The 24,324-nt window shown below is 39.8% G+C and overlaps 2 protein-coding genes across 3 annotated transcripts in view; both read right to left on the bottom strand.

The window, feature by feature from the left end:
* Window positions 1-2,956, bottom strand: part of thop1 (thimet oligopeptidase 1) — a 30,830-nt gene extending 27,874 nt beyond the window's left edge. Inside the window, exon 1 of the mRNA XM_028443536.1 lies at window positions 2,847-2,956. Within this exon, the coding sequence (XP_028299337.1) occupies window positions 2,847-2,859 (13 nt within the window). The 5' untranslated portion in view covers window positions 2,860-2,956. The remainder of the gene's footprint in view (window positions 1-2,846) is intronic.
* Window positions 2,957-4,744: 1,788 nt separating this feature from the next.
* On the bottom strand, window positions 4,745-24,220 carry LOC114461736 (excitatory amino acid transporter 5-like). 2 transcript variants are annotated; one of them, XM_028444033.1, is made up of 11 exons: window positions 23,082-24,220; window positions 22,363-22,442; window positions 19,510-19,725; window positions 12,442-12,484; window positions 12,165-12,369; window positions 11,142-11,241; window positions 7,939-8,172; window positions 7,295-7,489; window positions 7,096-7,230; window positions 6,911-7,007; window positions 4,745-5,930 (listed from the first exon to the last, which is right to left on the bottom strand). In XM_028444033.1, exons 1-11 carry the CDS (start codon window positions 23,301-23,303, stop codon window positions 5,772-5,774), a joined length of 1,686 nt encoding a protein of 561 aa, XP_028299834.1. In that variant the 5' UTR covers window positions 23,304-24,220; the 3' UTR covers window positions 4,745-5,771. The 2 variants fall into 2 exon arrangements, with proteins under 2 accessions (XP_028299834.1, XP_028299835.1); XM_028444034.1 differs by having other exon boundaries at window positions 23,069-23,219.
* Window positions 24,221-24,324: the final 104 nt, after the last annotated feature.

Here is a 24,324-nt window from a genome sequence, read left to right as displayed (position 1 = left end):
CACCCTCTACTGGAGCCACTCCCCTTAGCCTCATCTTAAAAATGCAAATCCTTGTTTTAATCACTAATAAAATGGTTCAAAGTGACCAAAAATAGTGAAATGGGATTTTAAAAACCACAGAAATTGGTTAAAAGTTGTAAATTAGAGTGGAAAAAAACAGACAGAAAAAGTGATGAATAGGGTTCAAATATATTAGAACAATTAGTTTAAACTGGCAAATAATAGACATGACTAATGGTGAATGTGGGTAAATTGGCAAAAAATAATCATGAAATCTGGTGAAAAGAGGTTAAAAGTGACAATAATGAGTCAACATATGTGACATTAGGTGTAAAAGTGGTAGAAAGGGTTTATAAGTGATGAACATGTCTGAAAGTGGAAAAAATGAGCAGAAAAGTGTCAGAAATGGGAATAATGTAGCAAAAATACATTAAGCAGGTTTGGTATAGATGCAGAAAAAGGGTAAAAACAAATGGGCTCAAATTGTTCAGACTTACGAAATAAGTAGGAGTGGGACAGCCCTGATTGGCTGCTATAAAATAAAATGTTTATCATTTTAAAATGTTTAAATGTTGATGGAGCTGATGAATAAATATGTAAATGTGTGTCTGAAACTGGCCCAGTGTGTGTGTGTGTGTGTGTGTGTGTGTGTATCAAAGTCATTACATTAATGTAAATATTGTACATTCATGTTTAAATACAACTTTAGAATCATATATAGTTAGTCAAAGAGCAACTATATATATATTTATAATACAATAATACTTACTCAGTAAACATAATAAAGGTATATATTGGGATAGAATATATTATGAAATAATATACACTCCTGATCAAAACTTTAAGACCAGTTAAAAAACGGCAATAATTTACATTTTTCACTGTTTGATCTTAAGAAGGTTCTAAGTTGAGCTGCAAAATGGAAAAAGAAGAAAGGGGAGGAAGACAACAAAAGAATTGAGTAAGCAATTTATTGTAAACGACAATAAAAGTGAAACAGGTTGATCAGCTAATCAAAAGTTTAAGTATTGTTAAGTGTTGGGTATTAACACTGTGATGACCTCCTGCAGCAAAGGCTAAAAAACGTTCTCCTTTTGAACGTGGTCAAATTGTTGAGCTGCATAAGCAAAGCCTCTAGCAACGCACCGTTACTGCTGAGGTTGGACGCAGTTAGACGGTCATTTTCAACTTCTTAAAAGATCCCGAGGTTATGGAACAAAAAAGTCAAGTGGTAGACCCAAAACATTCACTGGCCCGAAGCAACAGGATCCCTTTGGCTGTCCATCAAGAGATGGAACTGATGTCAACTACAGTCCAATAACCATCAAACAGCATCTGTGAGAGGTGGACTTGAAGAACAAAAAAACATCTCCAGAGGCCTTGTCTCCTTCAACGCCACAGACATCCAAACATGGGTCATTGAAAGGTGGAAGAAAGTTTTATTCTCTGATGAGAAAAAAAAAACCCTGATGGCTTCCAACGTTACTGCATGAAGAGAAGATCCACTGAGATGTTTTCTACGTGGCACAGTAGAGGGAGCTGACTATGTGGAGATGTTGGAGGGTTCATTCCTCATGACCGAAGGCCCTCATCTGTGTGGGAATGACTGGGTTTTAACAGGACAACGCTGCACTTCACAGTCACCACCTGACGGACTTTTTCTAGAGGAATAACTTTTGGACCATCCTGAATGTTCTCCGGATCTAAAACCAATTTTATTTGGGGATGGACGGAAAGGGAAGTTGATAAAAGTGAACATTAGTTCCAGACAATGGAGGCCCTCCATGAAGCCATCTTCACCACTTGGAGCAACGTTCCCACTAGCCTCCTGGAAACACTAGCATCTAGCATGCCAAAACTATTTTTTAGGTGATGAAGAAGAATGGTGCAGCTACTCATTAACAAGTGTTCTTTTGAGCTGCAGTCTTAAACTTTTGATCAGCTCTTCTGATCAACAGCCTGTTTCAGTTTAATTGTTGTTTAAAATAAATTACTGACTCAAATTTTTCTTTGTCTCCTCATTTCTTATTTTTGCATTTTGAAACTCATGTGTGTCTCTCAGAATTCCACCAGTCAGCATTATCTCTCCTCCTTTAGTTGGTAAAGGATGCATCAATGTTTCCTAGGCTAAAGGAGGTCATAAAGAAGCATTGAGCCTCCTTTCCTAAGCTTAAAGACAACTTGAACACTCTTTATCATGGCTACCACCTAAACACTTCCAGGGATGAAGGAACAGTGGATAGGAAAGGAGATAGGAGGGAATATTAGGACGCTGCCTCAGAGTTTCCCATCGGGCTATGTTGACCCAGAGTTTATGGATAAACTCAGAGTTTGTTGAACCGCCTTTCTGGAATACCCCTCAGAACTCACAGACTGTCTGATTTGTCAGTCTGCATAAATATATCTACTATTTCTGCTCCATATTAACCTGTCACTACCTGGTTAGTTTAGCAGTTAATATAACAAACCATCATCATTTATAAATACACACTAGTCATATTTGTCCGGTTATCTGTTTATTTACACGACGACCTTTAATTTCACAGTTTTATAAACGGACGCTGGCCAATGGAGGCGCGTGCTCATTCAGTAGCTCTATTTAACCGTAACTAGCTGATTTAACTGCTTAACTAAGTTATATAGACTGTATATCTAGTCAGAACACACTCAGCACTACTTATACTTAGCTATTTATCACAAAATAACACCCATGGTTGGCTAGTGACGGCTAATTTACTATTTTCGCTGACTAGTCGCGGTGTTAGCATTGTGGCTAACGCTCCGGCAGCTCAGCGCGACGAAGCTGTGTGTGAAGCCGACTCAGAGCGGCCCAAAGCCGGACTCACCTGTCGGACCCATGGTGGAGTCTCTGGTTCTGAGCGGAAAAATGACCGCAGCGGAGCGGACACCAGTTTAAAGCTGAGGGAAGGAAACTTACTACATCCGCTCTCACCTTTCACAACAAAAGTTACACAATAAATATCTACACACTTACACACATTTATCAGCTATCTATATCTATAATATATGCACTATGATCAAACACACACTATCTTAATAGCTGAATATGATCTGTAAAATATTTAGAAAAAAAAGCTTTGGACTTAACTGAGAATTATGAGATTATCTTTACAAGAGTAAAAATAAATTCAGAGTTTTGAGTAAAACACTTCTCTTTTTTTCATCAGAAAAGAATAAAATCACTGCCCAAATGTCACATCTTTACTGATTCTATATGAACTTCTTGGTTATTTATTATGTGTTTATTCTGTCTGTAACTCTTTCTACAGGATGTTGATGCATTATTATGGGGCGCTAAAAAGTTGCACATACTAAAATAAACATTTAGCAACAAACCACGTTTAAAAAACATATGTGAATTTGTTTATATTACTTTTTACCAGATTTACTGCAGTATTTGTGAAATAATATAAATGATATTTTTCATATATTTATAATTAAAATTTGCTTTTATTTTGGTACTTACGGTTAATTTGCATATTTTCTAAATATGTTGTTTTAACCATGACATTAAGATTTAGATTTAACACTTAGATTTAGATATAACATATAGATTTAACATTGACATTGCATTTTTATGAGAGAAAAAATATCACAAATATGGCTGTAAATCTGGTCAAAAGTAACATAAAAATCCACATACATTTGAATTACGTTTGTCGCTAAATGTTGCCAAAAGTTGCTGTTTATTTTAGCATGTGCAACCTACAATCATACATTTAGGCCCAGGCTAATCAGGGACATTCATTTTTACTAAATCCAAATTTAGAATTACAGCTAGAAGAAAGAAAAAACCTTTAGAATAGAATCTAAACTTTCAGAGTAAAATCAGGATTATTAATCCTGATTAATGTCCCTGTATTAATGTCACTTGCTGAAATAGATTGTGTTCACTTGAAGGACTTTATAAAATACATTTATTTCATAAACAAACAGTAGTCACCATACAGTTCAACACTTTGTTGGCAGAAGAAAGTTGAGGTTCAGACAATAGTTGGATTAAGGCAGCTTTGTTCTCTCTAACTAGTCTGTTCTCACTAACTAGTCTGTTCACACTAACTAGTCTGTTCTCACTAACTAGTCTGTTCACACTAACTAGTCTGTTCTCACTAACTAGTCTGTTCACACTAACTAGTCTGTTCTCACTAACTAGTCTGTTCTCACTAACTAGTCTGTTCACACTAACTAGTCTGTTCACACTAACTAGTCTGTTCACACTAACTAGTCTGTTCACACTAACTAGTCTGTTCACACTAACTAGTCAAATGTAAAAACTCACTCACTGTTTCAGAGCAGACATATTTTGAACACTTAGCTCATTTTACTTTCATTTGAAACAGAAAATCATGTAAAACAACACGTTCTATGTCAATGTTAAAATGTCTACACATAAAAAATAAATCTAAATTTTAAATCTAAATCTTTAATGTAAATCTAATCTTTGTATAATTTCTATATAGATTTAATATTTAGATGCAACATTTATATTTACATTTAACGTTTACATTTAACATTTAGATTCCAAAACACAGGATAAACTGTTAATATCCCTTTTGTACAAGCACGCACGCGCACACAGTAGTGTAACATTTAGATTTAACATCTAGATTTACATTTAGATGTATTTTTCATGTGTATACATTTTAGAACATGCTGATATAGAACATGCTGATATAGAACATGCTGATATAGAACATGCTGTTTTACATACATTTCTGTCTCAAATGAAAGAAAAATGAGTAAAATGTTCAAAATATGTGGGCTATGAAACAGTGAGTTTTTACATTTCCTCTACACAACTAGTAACACTGTGACAGGAAGCTGGAATATTTCTTTTTTTTTAGTCAGCTTTGATTCCGTTACTGAAAATCTTTCAAATGAAAAGCTGAAAGTAACACATGAGTAGTTTGGAGATGACAGAGGTGATAACACACACACACACACACACACACACACACACACACAGAGTCTGTGATCAGAAGCACCAAACGTTCATGTTCATCACAGTCTGATTCCTGAAGTGATGAAGCAATAAAGCACATGTGAAGAGGAAACATGTCCAGAGCTAACTGTGGAGCTGAAGAAGAAGAAGAGCACTTGGCCAAGGCCGTCACAGACGCCCCCCCTCTCCGTCCAATCACAGGTCGTCTGAGGACTGACACTAACCAATGAGTGCTGATGTTCTAAAGCAGCTGGTGGTCGTGTTAGCTGCTCATCAGTTAACATGGGCACCAGTTTGAGCAGAACAGCAGCACTCCCAGTCTGTTTACTGGGTTTATACTGATTAATACTGATTAATATTGAGTTTATACTGGTTTATACTGGTTTATACTGGTATTCCTCAGTAAATGTGACACTAATGAATGAAGTTTGATGACATGTTAATTCAGGCTTCAGTAATTCATGATGAGGCTGATAAACAGAACCCAGCAACGCTCAAAGATCACCACTAACTTACTGTATGATGATGATGTATACACACTTGCTGCTGTTTGGTAAGAGGAGATCTTATTTTGATTGGTCAGAGTGTTATTCTGACCCCTGACCTCTGACCTGGAGGTATGACTTAAATGTTGGCTTTGAAGTGTTGCCTACTTCCTGCTCTTAAGATGCACTTTGATTTGATTTAAAGGCACAGAACACTTTGTTATCAGTGGAAACCAGTAGCTGTGAGAAAGAATGGAGTCGTCAGCGTAACCAGGTGAAGAAGATCCAATGGGTCAGACCTGGTCCTGGTCCCACCCAGGTCATCACACCTGGCAGATGTTGTAGTAGACGGTGTGGGCGTGTCTCTGGTTTCCCTCTACCATAGCGTCCAACATGCAGTCTGTGTGTGTGTGCATCTCCGTCATCTGAACGTTGACGCAGTGAGAGTTGTGAGGCGTTTGAGTCCCATAGGAAGGAACCGGCTGTTGAAGGACAGAGAGTTACCATGGTTACTGTGCTTTGTAGTGAGGCAGGGACTCTCAACCTTAGGGTCAGGACCCCATTTGGGGTCGTCAGACACTGAGAGGGGGTCACCAGATGCCTTAGGAAACTAGGAATATTTTTTTAACAATTTGAGCTCATTTTTGCTTATTTTTACCATTTTTCTGTAACTCCACCAAACTCACCATATTTTAACATATTTTCATTTCTTTTTCTCTTTTTAATGTATTTTTTGCTACATTTCTCCCATTTCTGACACTTCATCACATTTCAATGACTTTTCTACACATTTTTCTACTTTCCAGACATGTTCATCACTTATGAACCATTTCTACCACTTTTACACCTAATGTCACATATGTTGACCTATTATTGTCACTTTTAACCTCTTTTCACCAGATTTCATGATTATTTTTGCCAATTTAACCACAGTCACTATTTGTCATGCCCATTATTTACCAGTTTAAACTAAATGTTTCAAAATGTACAATTTCAACCCTTTTTCTGTCTGTTTTGCTCCACTTTACCCAGTCTCTGTGGTTTTTAAAATCACATTTCACCAACTTTTACCACCATTTTTATTCACTTTGAACCATTTTATTAGTGATTAAAACCAGGAATTCCATCTTTAAGATGACTATAATAATAATAATAAACGTTCCTGGATAACAGTGGATATTATTCAGATGAATAAATAAATGTGGTTATCACAGATTCATAGAACAATGGACCATCATTTTACTGACTTTATGGATGGACCCCAAAAATCTCTCCCCTTTATTCCCCCTTATAGATGGTCCTGTCTCCACATGACTGTTCTTCAATGTTCATGTCTGTGTTCAACCACCTTCAGATACAGTGGGGGTCCACGCTCTCTGAGACCTTTATTTTGGAGGGTCCCCGCTCTCTGAGACCTTTATTTTGGAGGGTCATTGGCTGAACCACTGGTTTGTGTCACTACCTTTTCGCTCAGAGGGAAGTCCTTCCTACACAGGTGTGCAATGATTCCTGCTGCTAACGCGTCTCCAAGGACGTTGATCATGGTTCGGAACCTGTCGCTATGGAAACGGGTTGAAAAGCCTGGTTTAGAACATGAGGACAGCAGCTGACCAATCAGAGAGAGAGAAACAGAGTGGGTCGACTCACAGGATCCAATCGATGGCCACGATGAGCGTGATGTCATCAGGGGGCAAGCCCACCGACGTGAGGACAATCACCATGGTAACCAGGCCGGCCTGGGGAATGCCGGCCGCTCCGATGCTAGCAGCTGTTGCCGTGATGCTGAAGAAAGACGTTAACGTGTGTGTTTGTGTGTGTGTTACTGTGTGTGTTTGTGTGTGTGTACCTGATGGTGACCAACTGTCCAAAGTCCAGCTCGTAGTTGTTGACCTGGGCGATAAAGATGGCGGCCACGGCCTCGTACAGCGCCGTGCCGTCCATGTTGATGGTGGCGCCGACAGGAAGCACGAAACGGGCAATCTGACGGTCTACGTTACAGTTCTCTAACAGACACTTCATAGTGATGGGCAGAGTCGCTGAGCTACACACACACACACACACACACACACACACACACACACACACACAACAAAAAAAATACACAAAACAGACATACAAATACACAAGACAAAGAAAATACAAATAATAGACAAAATATAAAAAATAGACATGAAAGAAACAGAAACTACAGAAAATAAAAGCAGTGGTTGTTGATGTTGTGGATGGATGGACCCATTGATCCATTCTTATCAATAAATGTGGAAATATTACAACTATTTAACCAAAGTAAATGTCAACATGTTCTACACCTAGCATGACACCTGTTCAGTTATATGTATCAGCAAGAAAGAGTGGGCGGACCATTCCTAATAACAACGATTGATTAATAGTGATCGATTGGTTTGGTAGGAAGAGAAGATATGGATCTTTTTTTTGAAGGTGATGACTCCTGTCTGTGTGGGTGCTGATTGGACGTTATTCCAGCCTCACCTGGAGGACGTTGCCAGGGCGATGACCATGGCCTGGAGGAGGCCCCTGATGTAGCTGAACGGGTTCTTCCTGGTGAGGATGAAGTAGAACAGAGGGAGGAGAACCAGGCCGTGCACAAAGAGTCCAGCCAGCACGGTGATGCCATACCAGCCCAGCTTCTTCCCCAGGGTGCTGGGGTCCTGCATATCCAGGATCTTCCCCGCTACCAGGAAGATGATCCCAAACGGGAAGTACCTGGAACCAGAACCAGGAAGAACCATCCATCACACTGAATCTTTCACATCACCCTAACATAGTTCTTAAAGGGACGCTGCTCTGTTTTTACAAACAGGGTCTAAAATTAGCTAGTAGACAATGAAGCAGAGAAGAAGATCTCTCAACCAAAAGCAGCACAAGTTATTGTGACTGAAAAAGTTCCTAAATAATGTAAAAATCAGGCTGAATGTTTCACTTCAATAGAAAACAATGGATGTTTACAGGCAGTGGGGCCTTGTGACATCATCAATCACATGATTTCAAGATGGAGGAACACAGGCTCTAAAACTGTAAAGTAGTCCTGTTTTTAAAAGTTATTAAATGAATATGGTGCATATCAGGGCTGGTCCGTAGCATAGGCAGTACAGGCAAATGCTAGGGGCGCCGACCATCATAGGGGGCACAAAATTTGAAATTTAAAAAAAAAAAGAAATTTAATTGTATTTTTATTATTATTATTATCATTATTATTATTATCATTAATCAAACAATCAAAGTGCTGATATAAACTTGGTAGTATTATTAATAACTAGTAAGTCTAGTTTAAATGAGAATAAAAAAATTGATTGACAGGTTGTCTGAGGCATGACGTCACCTGGGACCAGTTGTTTACTGTTTACTGCTGCAGCAGTGACGTCATGTCTAAACAACCAAACTAATGATCTGATGACCAGGGAAGAAAAAACAGAAAATGTGTAAAAACCAGAGGTAAGTCAGTGTTTAAAGATCCATGACAATTTATTAATATCCATAATAGTCAAACTAGCCAGCAGAGCAACCATGCTAATGTTAGCAGCTAGTGCTAAACAGCAACAGATAAAATACTGGCTTAACAAAAACATTGATTGCCTGACAACAGCTGTATATTGATTTATTACATTATAGTTTAACGTCATTTTAGGAGAATTATGTATTATTATGTACAGTAGATGTAAAGAGTGACATCACAGTTTGTGTTTTATACAGGGGGCCTTATTTATTTAATATATATAATACATATAAATGACTTGATATGATCTATAGATAGGTAAACATATTATAGATGCATAAATTATTAAGAAGAACGTTAATATTTCTAATTTAGCCGAGACCTTTTTACTTTTAATAAAACTGTATTTTATATGTAAACTTGTGTTTTATTAGTATTCTGTGTCAATCTACTTCATAAATAATAAATGACTTACTTCTAATTTTATCTGCTTTGTTCTAAATCTTAAATATGAACAGCTTCTTTTCTATTTATAAATATCTAAATATTTATCAATATCTAATCACATTATACATATCCTATGACATGGTTTGATTGACAGACTAGTTAGTGGTTCATATTCTATTTTTCCTTCAGATTGACTGAGATGTGATGATGTCATCGATGACATCACTGGCAGGAAAACCAGGAGAATAAACTATTAAGACTGGACTGATGGATGGATGGATGGATGGATGGATGGATGGATGGACTGAAAGCTGTTTTATAAATCACCACCAGGAAATGAAACTATTTTTATTAAATAGTTTCTTTGTGTAATACTTCTGTCAACTACAATTGTTTAAAATGTTCATTACTGTAATTTCAGTATTGTTATGTTAAATCTGGAAGTTTTGCATTTTTTCACAAAATGTGAATATCAATAGTGAAACATTTTAAGTATTTAAATTAAAAAGAATTCTTGATGAGCCAACCCACCACTATCTATCTATCATTTATTTGTATTTTGTTTTTGTGCAGTGCTTTCCTCTAATAATATTAATAATTAGTATTTTGAACCTGTTACTAAGATATTTAAATTGGCTTTTATTTACTTGTTTGTGTTATTTTATATGTGTATGTGAAACACTTTTATTAAAATTAAATAAAATGTCAAAAAAGTAATTTTGCTCACGTTTTCTCCTTATCTAAAGCATATTTGTGGATATGGTGAAGACCACTGTGTAAGTGTTAGAAATGATTCTGATAATAACAATAATAAAACAATTACTTGGTATAAAAAATGCCATATAAGGGGGCGCAAAAAGAAAATCTCACCTAGGGCGCCAAAGAGGCGAGGGTCAGCACTGGTGCATATGAATGTGTTTTATGAGACATAGATCTACTAATAAGGACATTTAGATGATTTTAAAACACATTTGTAAAAACAATGGAGGATCCTTTAACAGTTGTGAATGTCTTTCTTTACCTGAGGAAACACTGGACACTTGATAATGTTCTCTCAGTAAAATCCACCACGTGTTTTAGATCCAACCCCAACTTCATTTTTTTAAAACATTTTATGGAACTTTCGGGGACAACTTCATTTTTTCACCTCTGTAATATTTCCAAACTGTGCCCCTCCCTCTCCCTTCCTGCTGCAGAGAAGCTCGTCCACGCCTTGGTCTCCTCCAGGCTGGACTACTGTAACTCCCTGGCAGGAGCCTCCAAAAGCTCCAGTATGTTCAGAACAGTGCTGCCAGGGTCCTGGTGAGGGTGTGGAAACACGAGCACATCACCCCCATCCTCCGTACACTGCACTGGCTCCCATTCAGTCACACATAGAATATAAGACCCTCCTGCACACCCATCACTGTCTGCACGGTGTGGCCCCCACTTACCTCACAGAACTGCTCACACCACACACCTCAACCAGGACCTGGTCAGGCCAACAGCACCGTCTGGTCACGCCCAGGACACGGCTCAAAACAATGGGCCCCCAGCCTGTGGAACGCCCTCCCAGACCACCTCAGGGCCCCACAAATGAACATTTTTAAGAAAAAACCTAAATATCACCTTTTTACAGAAACTTATTTTAACAGTTAATGCCACTTTTAATATATGTTGTGTTTTGTTTATTTATTTATTTATTTTTAATCCTGTAGCACTTTGAGATTTGGCATCAAATGTATTATTATTATTACGATCTAACTTACTAATCTTAAGTAAACCAGATAAACTAGTCTAACTCAACACTCACCACACAGCAGCGTTGATGATCTTCATCACACACTCGTTGATGCACTGACACACGTTGATGAGAGGAGCTCCACGTTCTCCCATCCTGCCCAGCAGCAACCCTGCACTCACACCATAGAACACCCAGTCACCATTTAAAGCTGCGGTATGCAGAATCCTCTCTCTGCTCTGTTTTGAAACTGAAACCGAAACCCAACCTCCCATACCGGTGTCTTTTGTGAACGCTCTCAGCGACTTTTTTCTCAGTAAAGACTAGTGACAACTAAGGGTGTGTCATAATATTGATACGACGATATATCGCAAGGTTTCGTCTAACAGTACATTATCGATTCACTGGCGCCAATTATTGATATTTATTTATTTTCTTATTTTTAATTTTTCCCCGCAGACAGAATCAAATGGACAGACTCGGCATAAAATGCATCACTGTGAGGCAACAAATGTTTTTGAATGGGGAAATGTTTCTGGGGAGCGCTTTCCGAGGTGCACCGCCCTTCCTCTCCAATCTTGGCTGCATTAAACACCACCTAAACCACTCAAAAAACCGTCTAAACTGCCAAAAAACAACCCAAATCATCACTAACTCCTAAATACAGAGCCGACCAGTGTCACTCTGATCTGTTCCTCCTCAGTGTTTGTGTCTTTATTCTGTTGCTTCTCCACCTCCGTCTGCTGCGTCACTGTTGAGTCTAACTCCACGATGGAGACTTCTGCTGGGACATCCGTCATTACACTTTTACTACCGAGGGTCCCTGAACACGTCTGACTTTAGATGAGCAGCCAATAGAAATGCCCAAAACAACTGATGTAGCACACGTGTTTGTAGAACGATCTCTGACTGATGTGCAGATTCTAGGAGCGTCACACTCCTGGATTTATAAATGTCATTTTACAGAGAATAGATTCACTGTAAACTCAGAACCCTTTGAATACAATTTGCCAAAAAAAAGTTACATATTGCAGCTTTAACTTTATCACCAGTGGGTTGGAAACATCATCAGCTAGCAGTTATCAGTTGTCTCACCCATGGTGGCGGAGAAGATAACGATACCAAGCACGTTCATCTGCTGGCTGCTGCCGGGGCTAGTTTTATAGGTGATCTCAGGGGGCGGAGTCAGCTCCAGGTACACCGTACGACCTTTCTCTGACCCGTCCGGGACCACGTACACAAAGCTGGGCTGGACCGTCCGTGTGGGAACCTTCAGGATGGGGATCAGGTCCGTTTTATACTGCAGACACACAGAGGGGCGGAGTTAGACAACAGAGGGCGGAGCCTGGGGAGCTGAAAGCTGAAGACTGACCTGCTGGAACGTGGCCTCGATCAGGTTAGAGGGAACCATGTTTCTGTGGGAGAGGACAACCAATCAATCAATCACTTAATAAACCAACCAATCAATGAGGTCATCATCAAACACTTTAGCTTTACTGCTAACACTTCACAGGATAGCATGTATAGTTGCACGGTACCCACGGTACCCACGGTACCCCGCAGTGCCAAAGTGTAATGGTTCCTACTATACTAGAAATTCTACACAACGGTACTACGGTGAATTACGATCTTACCAGTGTCAGTTTCCGCTACATAGCGGTTTCCTCGACTCCTCCAGTCTAAACTCACTGCACTCTATTCACTTCAAAACAAACCAACATGGCAACCACAGCTGCTGAATGATTGGATGATTGGCTGTTTGCCTGTTATTGGTGATGTCCAGAGATATGATAGGCTGTTTCTGCACGCTGGGTCCGCCCCTCTGTAGCTGATTGGCTGTTAGTGTTTCTGCTGGCAGAACGAGCTCCATGAAGACAGCTCCGCTTCAACAGAAACTCACTTCAAAACAAACAAACAAGCTAAAGTTCTGTCTCTCCTGGACGTGTGTACGACTTACAGTCACAAACACCAGACAACACATGGTAGAAGCATGTGTCCGAGTGGCGTCGTCGTCGTCGATGGCTTCACTAATTTTGTTCAAAAAACCAAACTCAGTCTGAGCCTAAGACCACCATAATTACCACCATCATCACATTCTGTGCCGTCGGTCCGGCACTGTAAGTGAAAACTATTCAGCTTTTGACCTCAGAGTGTGAGGGGGCGCTAGAGCACCATCTATATCTATATCCATTATACTGTATGTGTGCATCAGCTCCTGTGGACTTCTCTTTTCTCTTTTGAGCAAAATATTTACTGTTCTTTATTTGGTGATGACATTTCAAAACATTTATTTTCATGTTAGTTTGACCGTTCACTATTTAGACCAGACAGACCTCACCCTGAAGTTATAATGGCTGCTGTGTTGAAAGCTGTACATTTATCAGCAGCGTGTGTGAGAACCAACGGAGATTAGACGCACACGCACACGCACACACACACACACACACACACACACACACACAAAACGACAACAAAAATATGAAAATGACTCAAAATACACAAATCTAAATATTTATACAAAAAATACACAAAAGACAACAGAAATGCACAAAACTACACTAAAAACTCCAGAGTCACACTGCTTAAGGCAACAAAAAACAATAATTATACAATGAATGCACAAATGATGTAAAACAAAAAACTAAATATTTATACAGGAAGTACACAAAACAACAACAAAAATGCACAAAAATATACAAAAAGGCTCCAAAAACACACAAAATGATTCCAAAAAACATACATTACAGAAAAATACACCAAACAAAAAAAATATGAAAATGACTCAATATACACTAAACTAAATATTTATACAAAAAATACACTAAAATGACAACAGAAATGCACAAAACTACACCAAAAACAAAAATACACATAATGACTCCAAAAAACATACATTACAGAAAAATACACCAAACAAAAAAAATATAAAAATGAGTTTAAAAAAACAACACATTCATCATGTACATATCTCATAGAATTAAACCAGGGAAATCACACACGCTATTTTACTTTAACCTGCAAATAAACCCCTTTATAACAATACAGAGTATGTTGTTATTATGACCATAATTGACAACTCTACTTAAGCTCCTCCCACTATATGAATACATACTTCCGACGGGCACTGTACTAGTTTTTACAAATGCTCCATTCTCTCCTCCACCATAACCCTCCATTTGTTCCCGTCACCAAACAACTGCTCAACATCAGTCCAGTCAAGCCCCGCCTCATTCATCATTCTCTACCAATACAGCACTGTTTTCATCTTTCTCCTCACATCCTTCTAACTAAGTATATTATATGTTATTATTATGTATTAGTATACCACCCTAACACCATGGCTTTCATCAGTTTATCATTCACATCACATGACCCACTCTCTCTTCCCATTTATTCATCTCACTCTTCACTGCTCTCATCCCTTCATCCATCCCTTCATCCATCCCTTCATCCATCAACCCCACAATCATAGTGACATCCACAAACAGAACCAGAGACACTTTCACACTCACCACCTCTGAACTACCTTTCTATCACACACTCACTCCTGCAAACGATCCCTGCAACCAACTGTCACTCAAACCTTCTTCTCTTTCCAGACTCCTCCCTTTTATTCTATACCTTTCCAACAACTTCCACAGACCAGACTCATTCACTCTCAGATATACTTTTCTCAAATCTAGTAACCTAGCAACTGGTCATTCATCTTCATTCATCTCTACATTTTCTCGTCCTTCCATCCATTTCTTGTCATCCTCCACATCCTCCTACACTCGACCATCATTTGCACCACATCCATCATCAACCTACCCTTCCTGAACCCCACTTGCTCCTCATCCAACAAACCCAGATGCTCCGCCCACCATGCCACCCTCTTTATTATCACTCTCACTAAAATCCTACTTCCCATACTCAACAGACACACCCTATAGTTGTTCCTATCATTCCTGTCTCCTTTCTTAAACAAACATCAACCCCACATTCAAAGATTCATCCCGTTCTCTTCTCAAACATCTCTCACCATCTGTATCACCATCCAGAGCCTTACATCCTTTACTCCTAATCTTTCTCATGCACTTATACATCTCACCCACTCTCACTCACTTCCTGACTCTCTCTTATCTTCTCTCTCCACCATTCTTCCTCAAACCTCCTCAAGCACTTCTTCAGCTGTTTCCTCACCTCCTTCACTTCCTCTCTCACTTCCACCATCTCCCCCTCCATTCTCTCCATCACTTGTCCATCTCTCCTCTGTCTCAGCCTTCTTCTGTTACCCACCAGTTGTACCTTCTCATTCCTCTTTCTCTCCACCACTCTTATTCTCTCATTCATCACATTCATCTCCTCTTCATGTCCAATCATCCATGGGTTTTGTACCATCTTCTCATGTACTCCACACACTTCTTTCACTGCCTCCATCATCACCTTAGAAAGTACTTCCCATTCCTTCCAGCTCCTCATACATTCTCCTCTTCCATCAGTTCTCCTGTTCTCTCCTCATCCTCCTCTCTCTTCTTCTGCTCTTTCAACATCTCCATCTGATCTCTGGTACTCTCCATCTCCTCTCATTCACCCTCACAGTCATCACTTTCTGTTTGTGGTCCAACAACATCTACTCGTAATCTGTTCTCATATTTCACACCATCCAGTGTCTGTCTGTCCTTCTCATAATAAAACCATCAACTCATACCTTCATACATCACATTGAACCACGCCCCTCTCCTCTAACGCCTCATGTAACTGTTCATATTCACAAAGTCATGTTCTCCACACCAGTCTATCCCATACCTCCCATTCACTCCTTCTCTCTCATACCCTCTTCCAACATTTGCATTAAAATCACCTCCAATTATAGCTTTTCATTTCCACCAATCACAACCTGACTCTCCATTGTCCTTCTGTAAAACTACTCCTCTCTCCTCATCCTCTCCCAACCACAGCATCCATCCCCACATCGGTCCTGGGTGGGGATGGATGGTCTGAAAACCAACCCTCCTCAGGGCCGTTGCCTGCTTTGCCCCAAAGTTCCCCACCAAAGTTGCACCAATGTGGACCCCCGGGGAGCCCTCGCCTTGAAAGGTTTTTAAAGAGGGGTCCGGGTCGGTTAACTCCTCCCCCCTCTGTTGTGGGCGGGGTGTTGTTGGGTATCTCCCCTCACGGTTTGACCCCACATTGCCCCCCGCCCCCTGGTGGGTCATTTGTCACACCAAGGCTGCCCGGGTGAGTCCCCCTTGCGCCTGCGTGGAGGATTCCCACCAAGCAAGACATCATCACCGTCACTATCATCACCATCACCATCACCATCACCATCACCATCATCACTACCATCACCACCATCACCATCATCACCATCACCATCATCACCATCACTACCATCACCACCATCACCATCACCATCACCATCACCATCATCACCACCATCACCATCACCATCACCATCACCATCATCACCATCACCACCATCACCATCATCACTACCATCACCACCATCACCATCACCATCATCACCATCACCATCACCATCACCACCACCATCACCATCATCACCATCACCATCACCATCATCACCATCACCATCACCACCACCATCACCATCATCACCATCACCATCACCATCATCACCATCACCATCACCATCACCATCATCACTACCATCACCACCATCACCATCATCACCATCACCATCATCACCATCACCATCACCATCACTACCATCACCACCACCATCACCATCATCACCATCACCATCACCATCATCACCATCACCATCACCATCACCATCACCATCACCATCATCACTACCATCACCACCATCACCATCATCATCACCATCACCATCATCACCATCACCATCACCATCACTACCATCACCACCACCATCACCATCATCACCATCACCATCACCATCATCACCATCACCATCACCATCACCATCATCACTACCATCACCACCATCACCATCACCATCATCACCATCACCATCACCATCACTACCATCACCACCATCACCACCATCACCATCGTCATCATCATCACTATCATCATCATCACCATCATCACCATCATCACCACCATCACTACCATCACCACCATCACCATCACCATCACCATCACCATCATCACCATCATCACCATCACCATCACCATCATCACTACCATCACCACCATCACCATCATCACCATCACCATCATCACCATCACCATCACCATCACTACCATCACCACCATCACCATCATCACCATCATCACCATCACCATCACCATCACTACCATCATCACCATCATCACCATCACTACCATCACCATCATCACCATCGTCATCATCATCACTATCATCATCATCACCATCATCACCATCATCACCACCATCACTACCATCACCACCATCACCACCATCACCATCGTCATCATCATCACCATCACCACCATCACCACCACCATCACTACCATCACCATCACCATCATCATCATCACCATCATCACCACAGTGGGCATGGCCGCCAGTGTTTCATCCTAACGTGCAGAGGTCAAAGGTCAGAGTTGAGGAACCGACTCAGCTAATCATGCAGTTCATCCTCCAGGATTAACATAAATACACCGTCAGCTGCTAGCTAAGTGGATCTGTGTGTGTGTGTGTGTGTGTGTGTGTGTGTGTGTGTGTGTTGCACAGTTGAGTTAATAAATGAACAGAAACAAATAGATAAAGCAAAGAGCAAGAATCAAACCAGAGCTGTGTTTGAACCATCAGGTGGATTAATGCAGACAATGTTTCAGGAATAACACTAATATATTAATAATATTAATAATACTAATAACACTAACAATACCAATAATACTAATAATATTAATAATACTAACACTAAAAATACTAATAATATTAAAAACAATAATAATATCAATAACAACAATAATACTAATAATACTATTATTAAATTAAACATGGAGTCAGTTAATTGACTTCAGCATTGAGACAGAAAGGAATTGTTGCTGAATCTTCAACACAGTTTGTTCCACAAGCGGAACACAGAGGAGAGGGAGGAGTATTAGAGCTGACTGAAGAGGAAGAGGAAGAGGAAGAGGAAGAGGAAGAGGAAGAGGAAGAGGAAGAGGAGAGTGTTGTGGAGCAGGAAGTAACGGAGATAAATGAGGAAGACATTGGAGAGGATGAAGAGTTCTGATGATAGATCTGAGGGAGGAGGTCTAGGACATGAAGATAATAATAATAATAATAATAATAATAATAATAATAATAATAAAGCTGATTAGTCCTTCAATAAAGTTCTGTTAAAGAGTAGAAGATGCTGGACTAAGGACAGGAGTGATCAATAGTGATCAATAGTGATCATCAGTGTTTGACAGAGAAGGTCACATTGTATCTTTGTAGATTCAACGCAGACATAGTTCAACTAGTGGCTCAAAGCAAATTCTTTAAAGATATAATCTAAGAAAGTGGAATGAATATACAGCCCAACATATTACACAAAGTACACAAAAACATTCTAAAATACACAAAAGGATTGAAAACATAAAATAAGAAGAAACAACACATTACAGGTGGTTTAGTGTAATCAGAGGAAAACCTTCATATCAAAGCTCAGATTATTTATTACTTTAATGCTGACATTAATGTTGATCATGTGACCCTCCCATCAAAACAAACACGTTTGTGGCCCCGCCCCCCATGACAGACTTTCCTCCTATGATCTAGACGTGTGAGAGCTGGAGGAGGAGGAGCTATTGTTGCTATGGTGATAGACGGAAGAGTTATCAGAGTTCCCAAACATTTTTACACAATGATTTTCCAAAACTTATCCAAAATATTTGACCAAATTTCCACGAGTTAGCTCTGCAGCGCTAAGATAGTGAGCGACCATGGCTCAGTGGATGGTCTGATCTGTTTTTGCGTCTCCTGGTTTTTAGCGTACGCTAGCTGAGGTGATCTGACCTACGCACTTTTATAAATGAGGCTGAAAGTAAATTAGTGTAAAATAGTGAGATCTTGTGATTCTCACTCAATGATGCTGCAGATATGCAGAACTTTCAGATAACGCTTCAAATATCTGGGGTTTAACATATGTTTAACATTAAAATAAAATAGAATATATTTCCAAAACAGTTCAAATATTCCATGACTTTTCAAGACTAGAAAATTGTTTTTTCAAATTCCATAACTTTCCATGAATTTCCTGACCGTGAGGACCCTGAGTTACTGTATTAATTAATTTATTTAAGTAGGGACAGTACATATCAATAAACATACAACAAATGTAAATATGTCAGATTTTAGCCATAAACTCATTTCCATCTGTCGTCCCTAGACAGGCTGATGTAAAACAATAAATAAATCACACATAACAATAAGACACAAAACAATATACAACTGTAAAACATACAGGAACAGAGATCATTACATACACACTGGGAGGAGTTTGTTTCTAACCTGATGAGGTCAAGCAGGGCGTCGGCCGAGGTCATCACTGGACCTCCTCCCAGCCGGTTGCTCTCCATCTCTGTTCCCACTCCTGGTTTGATGATGATGACGAGGATGATGCCAACGACCACAGCGATGAAGGTGGTCCAGAGGTAGTAGGTGACGGTGAGGACCCCCATCCTACAGCACGCTTTGGACTCCATGGAGGACAGACCTGACATTAAACTGGACCAGCACATCATTTATACACACACATAAAGTGTATATATATACTGTATATATGTCAGACTTCCTCAGAGGCATCTAGTGATTGCTTTGATGTTTCCCTATGAGGGCGTGTCATAAGGACACATGATCACTCCTCTGTTCAAATGTTCTAATAACTGTCAGTTAAATGTTTTCAACCTGTTTGTTTTGGTGGAGCAAAATAAATAATTAAATAAACAAATCAATAATCTATTGTAGTTCAATACTGTGGATCAATAAAATGTGTTTGTAGTTGATAAAAGATAAATATTACTGGAGGTGGTGTTGAATATCAGCAATGGTCTGATTATATAATTTATATATATATTATATATATATGAACTGTTGTTGGCGCTATATAAACTTGGAAGAAGGTTAAGATGTTTAGGTAAATGTTGAGGTAAATGTTAAGGTAGACGTTAAGGTAGACGTTTAGGTAGACGTTTAGGTAGACGTTCAGGTAGACGTTCAGGTAGACGTTAAGGTAGACGTTAAGGTAGACGTTAAGGTAGACGTTAAGGTAGACGTTAAGGTAGACGTTTAGGTAGACGTTAAGGTAGACGTTTAGGTAGACGTTAAGGTAGACGTTAAGGTAGACGTTTAGGTAGACGTTCAGGTAGACGTTCAGGTAGACGTTTAGGTAGACGTTCAGGTAGACGTTCAGGTAGACGTTTAGGTAGACGTTTAGGTAGACGTTTAGGTAGACGTTCAGGTAGACGTTCAGGTAGACGTTCAGGTAGACGTTCAGGTAGACGTTCAGGTAGACGTTAAGGTAGACGTTAAGGTAGACGTTTAGGTAGACGTTAAGGTAGACGTTAAGGTAGACGTTTAGGTAGACGTTCAGGTAGACGTTCAGGTAGACGTTCAGGTAGACGTTTAGGTAGACGTTAAGGTAGACGTTTAGGTAGACGTTCAGGTAGACGTTCAGGTAGACGTTTAGGTAGACGTTCAGGTAGACGTTCAGGTAGACGTTTAGGTAGACGTTTAGGTAGACGTTTAGGTAGACGTTTAGGTAGACGTTAAGGTAGACGTTTAGGTAGACGTTTAGGTAGACGTTTAGGTAGACGTTAAGGTAGACGTTTAGGTAGACGTTTAGGTAGACGTTTAGGTAGACGTTAAGGTAGACGTTCAGGTAGACGTTCAGGTAGACGTTCAGGTAGACGTTCAGGTAGACGTTAAGGTAGACGTTAAGGTAGACGTTAAGGTAGACGTTTAGGTAGACGTTTAGGTAGACGTTTAGGTAGACGTTTAGGTAGACGTTTAGGTAGACGTTTAGGTAGACGTTTAGGTAGACGTTTAGGTAGACGTTAAGGTAGACGTTAAGGTAGACGTTTAGGTAGACGTTTAGGTAGACGTTAAGGTAGACGTTAAGGTAGACGTTTAGGTAGACGTTAAGGTAGACGTTAAGGTAGACGTTAAGGTAGACGTTAAGGTAGACGTTTAGGTAGACGTTTAGGTAGACGTTAAGGTAGACGTTAAGGTAGACGTTAAGGTAGACGTTAAGGTAGACGTTAAGGTAGATGTTAAGGTAGATGTTAAGGTAAATGTTATATTAACTCCATCACATATAAAGGTAAATATGGTATAGTAATAAGCTCCTCCCACTCTCTCAGAATATAGAAATAGATCTGCTATACATCCTATCTGGTGGACATGTCAGCTCCTCTAAATAGTCACAAACTAATCAATAAATGATTATTACACAGAGCTAAGCTACAACAACCTCATGTAAAAGATTAAAAATATTCACCAGTGGTGAAATAACACAAAGTTTGAGTCCAAAATAAAAAATAAAAAATTCACAAGAAAATAGTTTAATATCTAAATAAAGAGTAACATTAGTACTATAAATGAAAACATGAGATTATTTATTACATTCTGTAGTTGTTGGTTTACGTGTGCCGTGTAGAGGATGTTATTGTAACAAAAATATAAAACATGAAATAGCAAAAGCTTTGAAGTCTAGTCTGATATTTATTACAGATGATGAGCAGATGAGACCAAACACCAGGATGTAGTTATTGTAGGACATGAAAAAAAACAATATTCAGCCTGATCACACGGTGCCGTTAACACAGTAAAAACCGTTTGTTCTCCACCTGACGCTCATTACATATTCACTTTATAATAATTAGGGCAGAGCCCCTCCTCTAGCGCCCTCTGCTGATAAATGACTCCACCACATTCCTACATGTAGTTATGAACCAATAATAATAATAAATAAAGTATATGTTCATATTTCCAGAGTGTGTGAGTCTAGAACCAATGCATATCTGTGACTAATCATTAGTGATGTGAACAGTCTATGTTCATAGCTCTAAGCTGATCACATTACAGGGAGCTGAGACATATGCTAAGTAGTTTACTGAACATGTTCCAGACCCAAACACACACATTTAGAGCAGCCGACACCAGATAGGATGTATAGCAGATCTAGTTCTATATTCTGAGGGAGTGGGTGGAGCTTATTAGAGGAGATGGAATGTGGGATATTTGTTTAATGACTATAAAGTCCAGACTGGAGAATAGAACCGTTAGTGAGCAGGGACACAGGTGGATAGGGGCGGAGTCAGGTGTAGTCATGTGACATGATGATGAGTATCATGTGTGTCTGACCTGGATGTGATCAGAGGAAGAATCAACATCTTCAACATCCTCATCAGCAGCTCACCTGGAAACGAGAAGTAGATCTTTGCCTGAAACACAGAAGGAGACCATTTGGACCAATCAGCATCCTCCCTCTGTGTGTGTGTTTTACCTGTGTATGTGTGTGTTACCTGTGTGTGTGTGTTACCTGTGTATGTGTTACCTGTGCGTGTGTGTGTTTTACCTGTGTGTATGTGTGACCTGTATGTGTGTGTATGTGTTACCTGTGTGTGTGTTACCTGTATGTGTGTTACCTGTGTGTGTTTTACCTGTGTGTGTGTGTTACCTGTGTATGTGTTACCTGTGTATGTGTGTTACCTGTGTATGTGTGTTACCTGTGTGTGTTACCTGTATGTGTGTTACCTGTGTGTGTGTTACCTGTGTGTGTGTGTTACCTGTGTGTGTGTGTTACCTGTGTGTGTGTCTGTGTGTTACCTGTGTGTGTGTGTGTGTTACCTGTGTGTGTGTGTGTTACCTGTTTGTGTGTGTGTATGTGTGTTACCTGTGTGTGTGTATGTGTTACCTGTGTGTGTGTCTGTGTGTTACCTGTGTGTGTGTCTGTGTGTTACCTGTGTGTGTGTGTATGTGTGTTACCTGTGTGTGTGTGTGTGTGTTACCTGTGTGTGTGTGTGTTACCTGTGTGTGTGTGTGTGTGTTACCTGTGTGTGTGTGTTACCTGTGTGTGTTACCTGTGTAGACAGGTGTGTTCCTCTCAGCATGAATCCTAACGTACATCCAGTAACCACGGCAACCACAGACAGCGTTAATAATCCGTTCCTCTTACAGAAGTCCCGTACGGTCCGGATCAGGTCGGTCCGGTCCAGGACCGCGTGTTTCAGCCGCTCCGACATGGTGACGTGTCCCGGAGCGGGAACCTCGTCCTCCGTCCCCGGTAGTAGCAGCTCCTCCATCGGCCAAGTGTCCTCCACCCGTGACTGTGTGTGTGTGTGTGTGTGTGGCAGCGTGACAAACACAGCTCACCTGTTCCACAGGATTAAACCATCACTGAGTCTAAGAGGCTTTAGAGTCAGAGCGAGGAAGAAAAAGAGGAGGAGCAACATAAACCACAAATAAACGTGACTTAACCCTGAGTTTAACTCTATAAACCACAATTAAACTAGTGTCAAATGTGAGTTAAACTAGAGTCAAATGTGAGTTAAACAAGTGTTAAACTAGAGTCAAATGTGAGTTAAACCAGAGTCAAATGTGAGTTAAACTAGAGTCAAATGTGAATTAAACCAGAGTCAAATGTGAGTTAAACCAGAGTCAAATGTGAGTTAAACCAGAGTCAAATGTGAGTTAAACAAGTGTTAAACTAGAGTCAAATGTGAGTTAAACAAGTGTTAAACTAGAGTCAAATGTGAGTTAAACCAGAGTCAAATGTGAGTTAAACTAGAGTCAAATGTGAGTTAAACCAGAGTCAAATGTGAGTTAAACTAGAGTCAAATGTGAATTAAACCAGAGTCAAATGTGAGTTAAACCAGAGTCAAATGTGAGTTAAACAAGTGTTAAACTAGAGTCAAATGTGAGTTAAACAAGTGTTAAACTAGAGTCAAATGTGAGTTAAACAAGTGTTAAACCAGAGTCAAATGTGAGTTAAACTAGAGTCAAATGTGAGTTAAACCAGAGTCAAATGTGAGTTAAACTAGAGTCAAATGTGAATTAAACCAGAGTCAAATGTGAGTTAAACCAGAGTCAAATGTGAGTTAAACAAGTGTTAAACTAGAGTCAAATGTGAGTTAAACAAGTGTTAAACTAGAGTCAAATGTGAGTTAAACCAGAGTCAAATGTGAGTTAAACTAGAGTCAAATGTGAGTTAAACCAGAGTCAAATGTGAGTTAAACTAGAGTCAAATGTGAATTAAACCAGAGTCAAATGTGAGTTAAACCAGAGTCAAATGTGAGTTAAACAAGTGTTAAACTAGAGTTAAAG

This window comes from Gouania willdenowi, chromosome 4 (genome assembly GCF_900634775.1).
Source record: "Gouania willdenowi chromosome 4, fGouWil2.1, whole genome shotgun sequence".
Classification (NCBI taxonomy): domain Eukaryota; kingdom Metazoa; phylum Chordata; class Actinopteri; order Blenniiformes; family Gobiesocidae; genus Gouania; species Gouania willdenowi.
Note: the sequence above shows the minus strand (reverse complement) of the source record. Positions and strands in the feature narration are given on the sequence as shown.

Excerpts from the sequence above, each read along its gene's own strand:
- LOC114461736 (XM_028444033.1), bottom strand. The coding sequence starts at position 23,303 with ATGGAGGAGCTGCTACTACCGGGGACGGAGGACGAGGTTCCCGCTCCG. Across the intron at positions 19,726-22,362 it reads CTTCCTCTGATCACATCCAG|TTTAATGTCAGGTCTGTCCT; the intron begins GTCAGACACACA and ends GTGCTGGTCCAG. Across the intron at positions 11,242-12,164 it reads TATCTTCTCCGCCACCATGG|GGTTGCTGCTGGGCAGGATG; the intron begins GTGAGACAACTG and ends GTGTGAGTGCAG.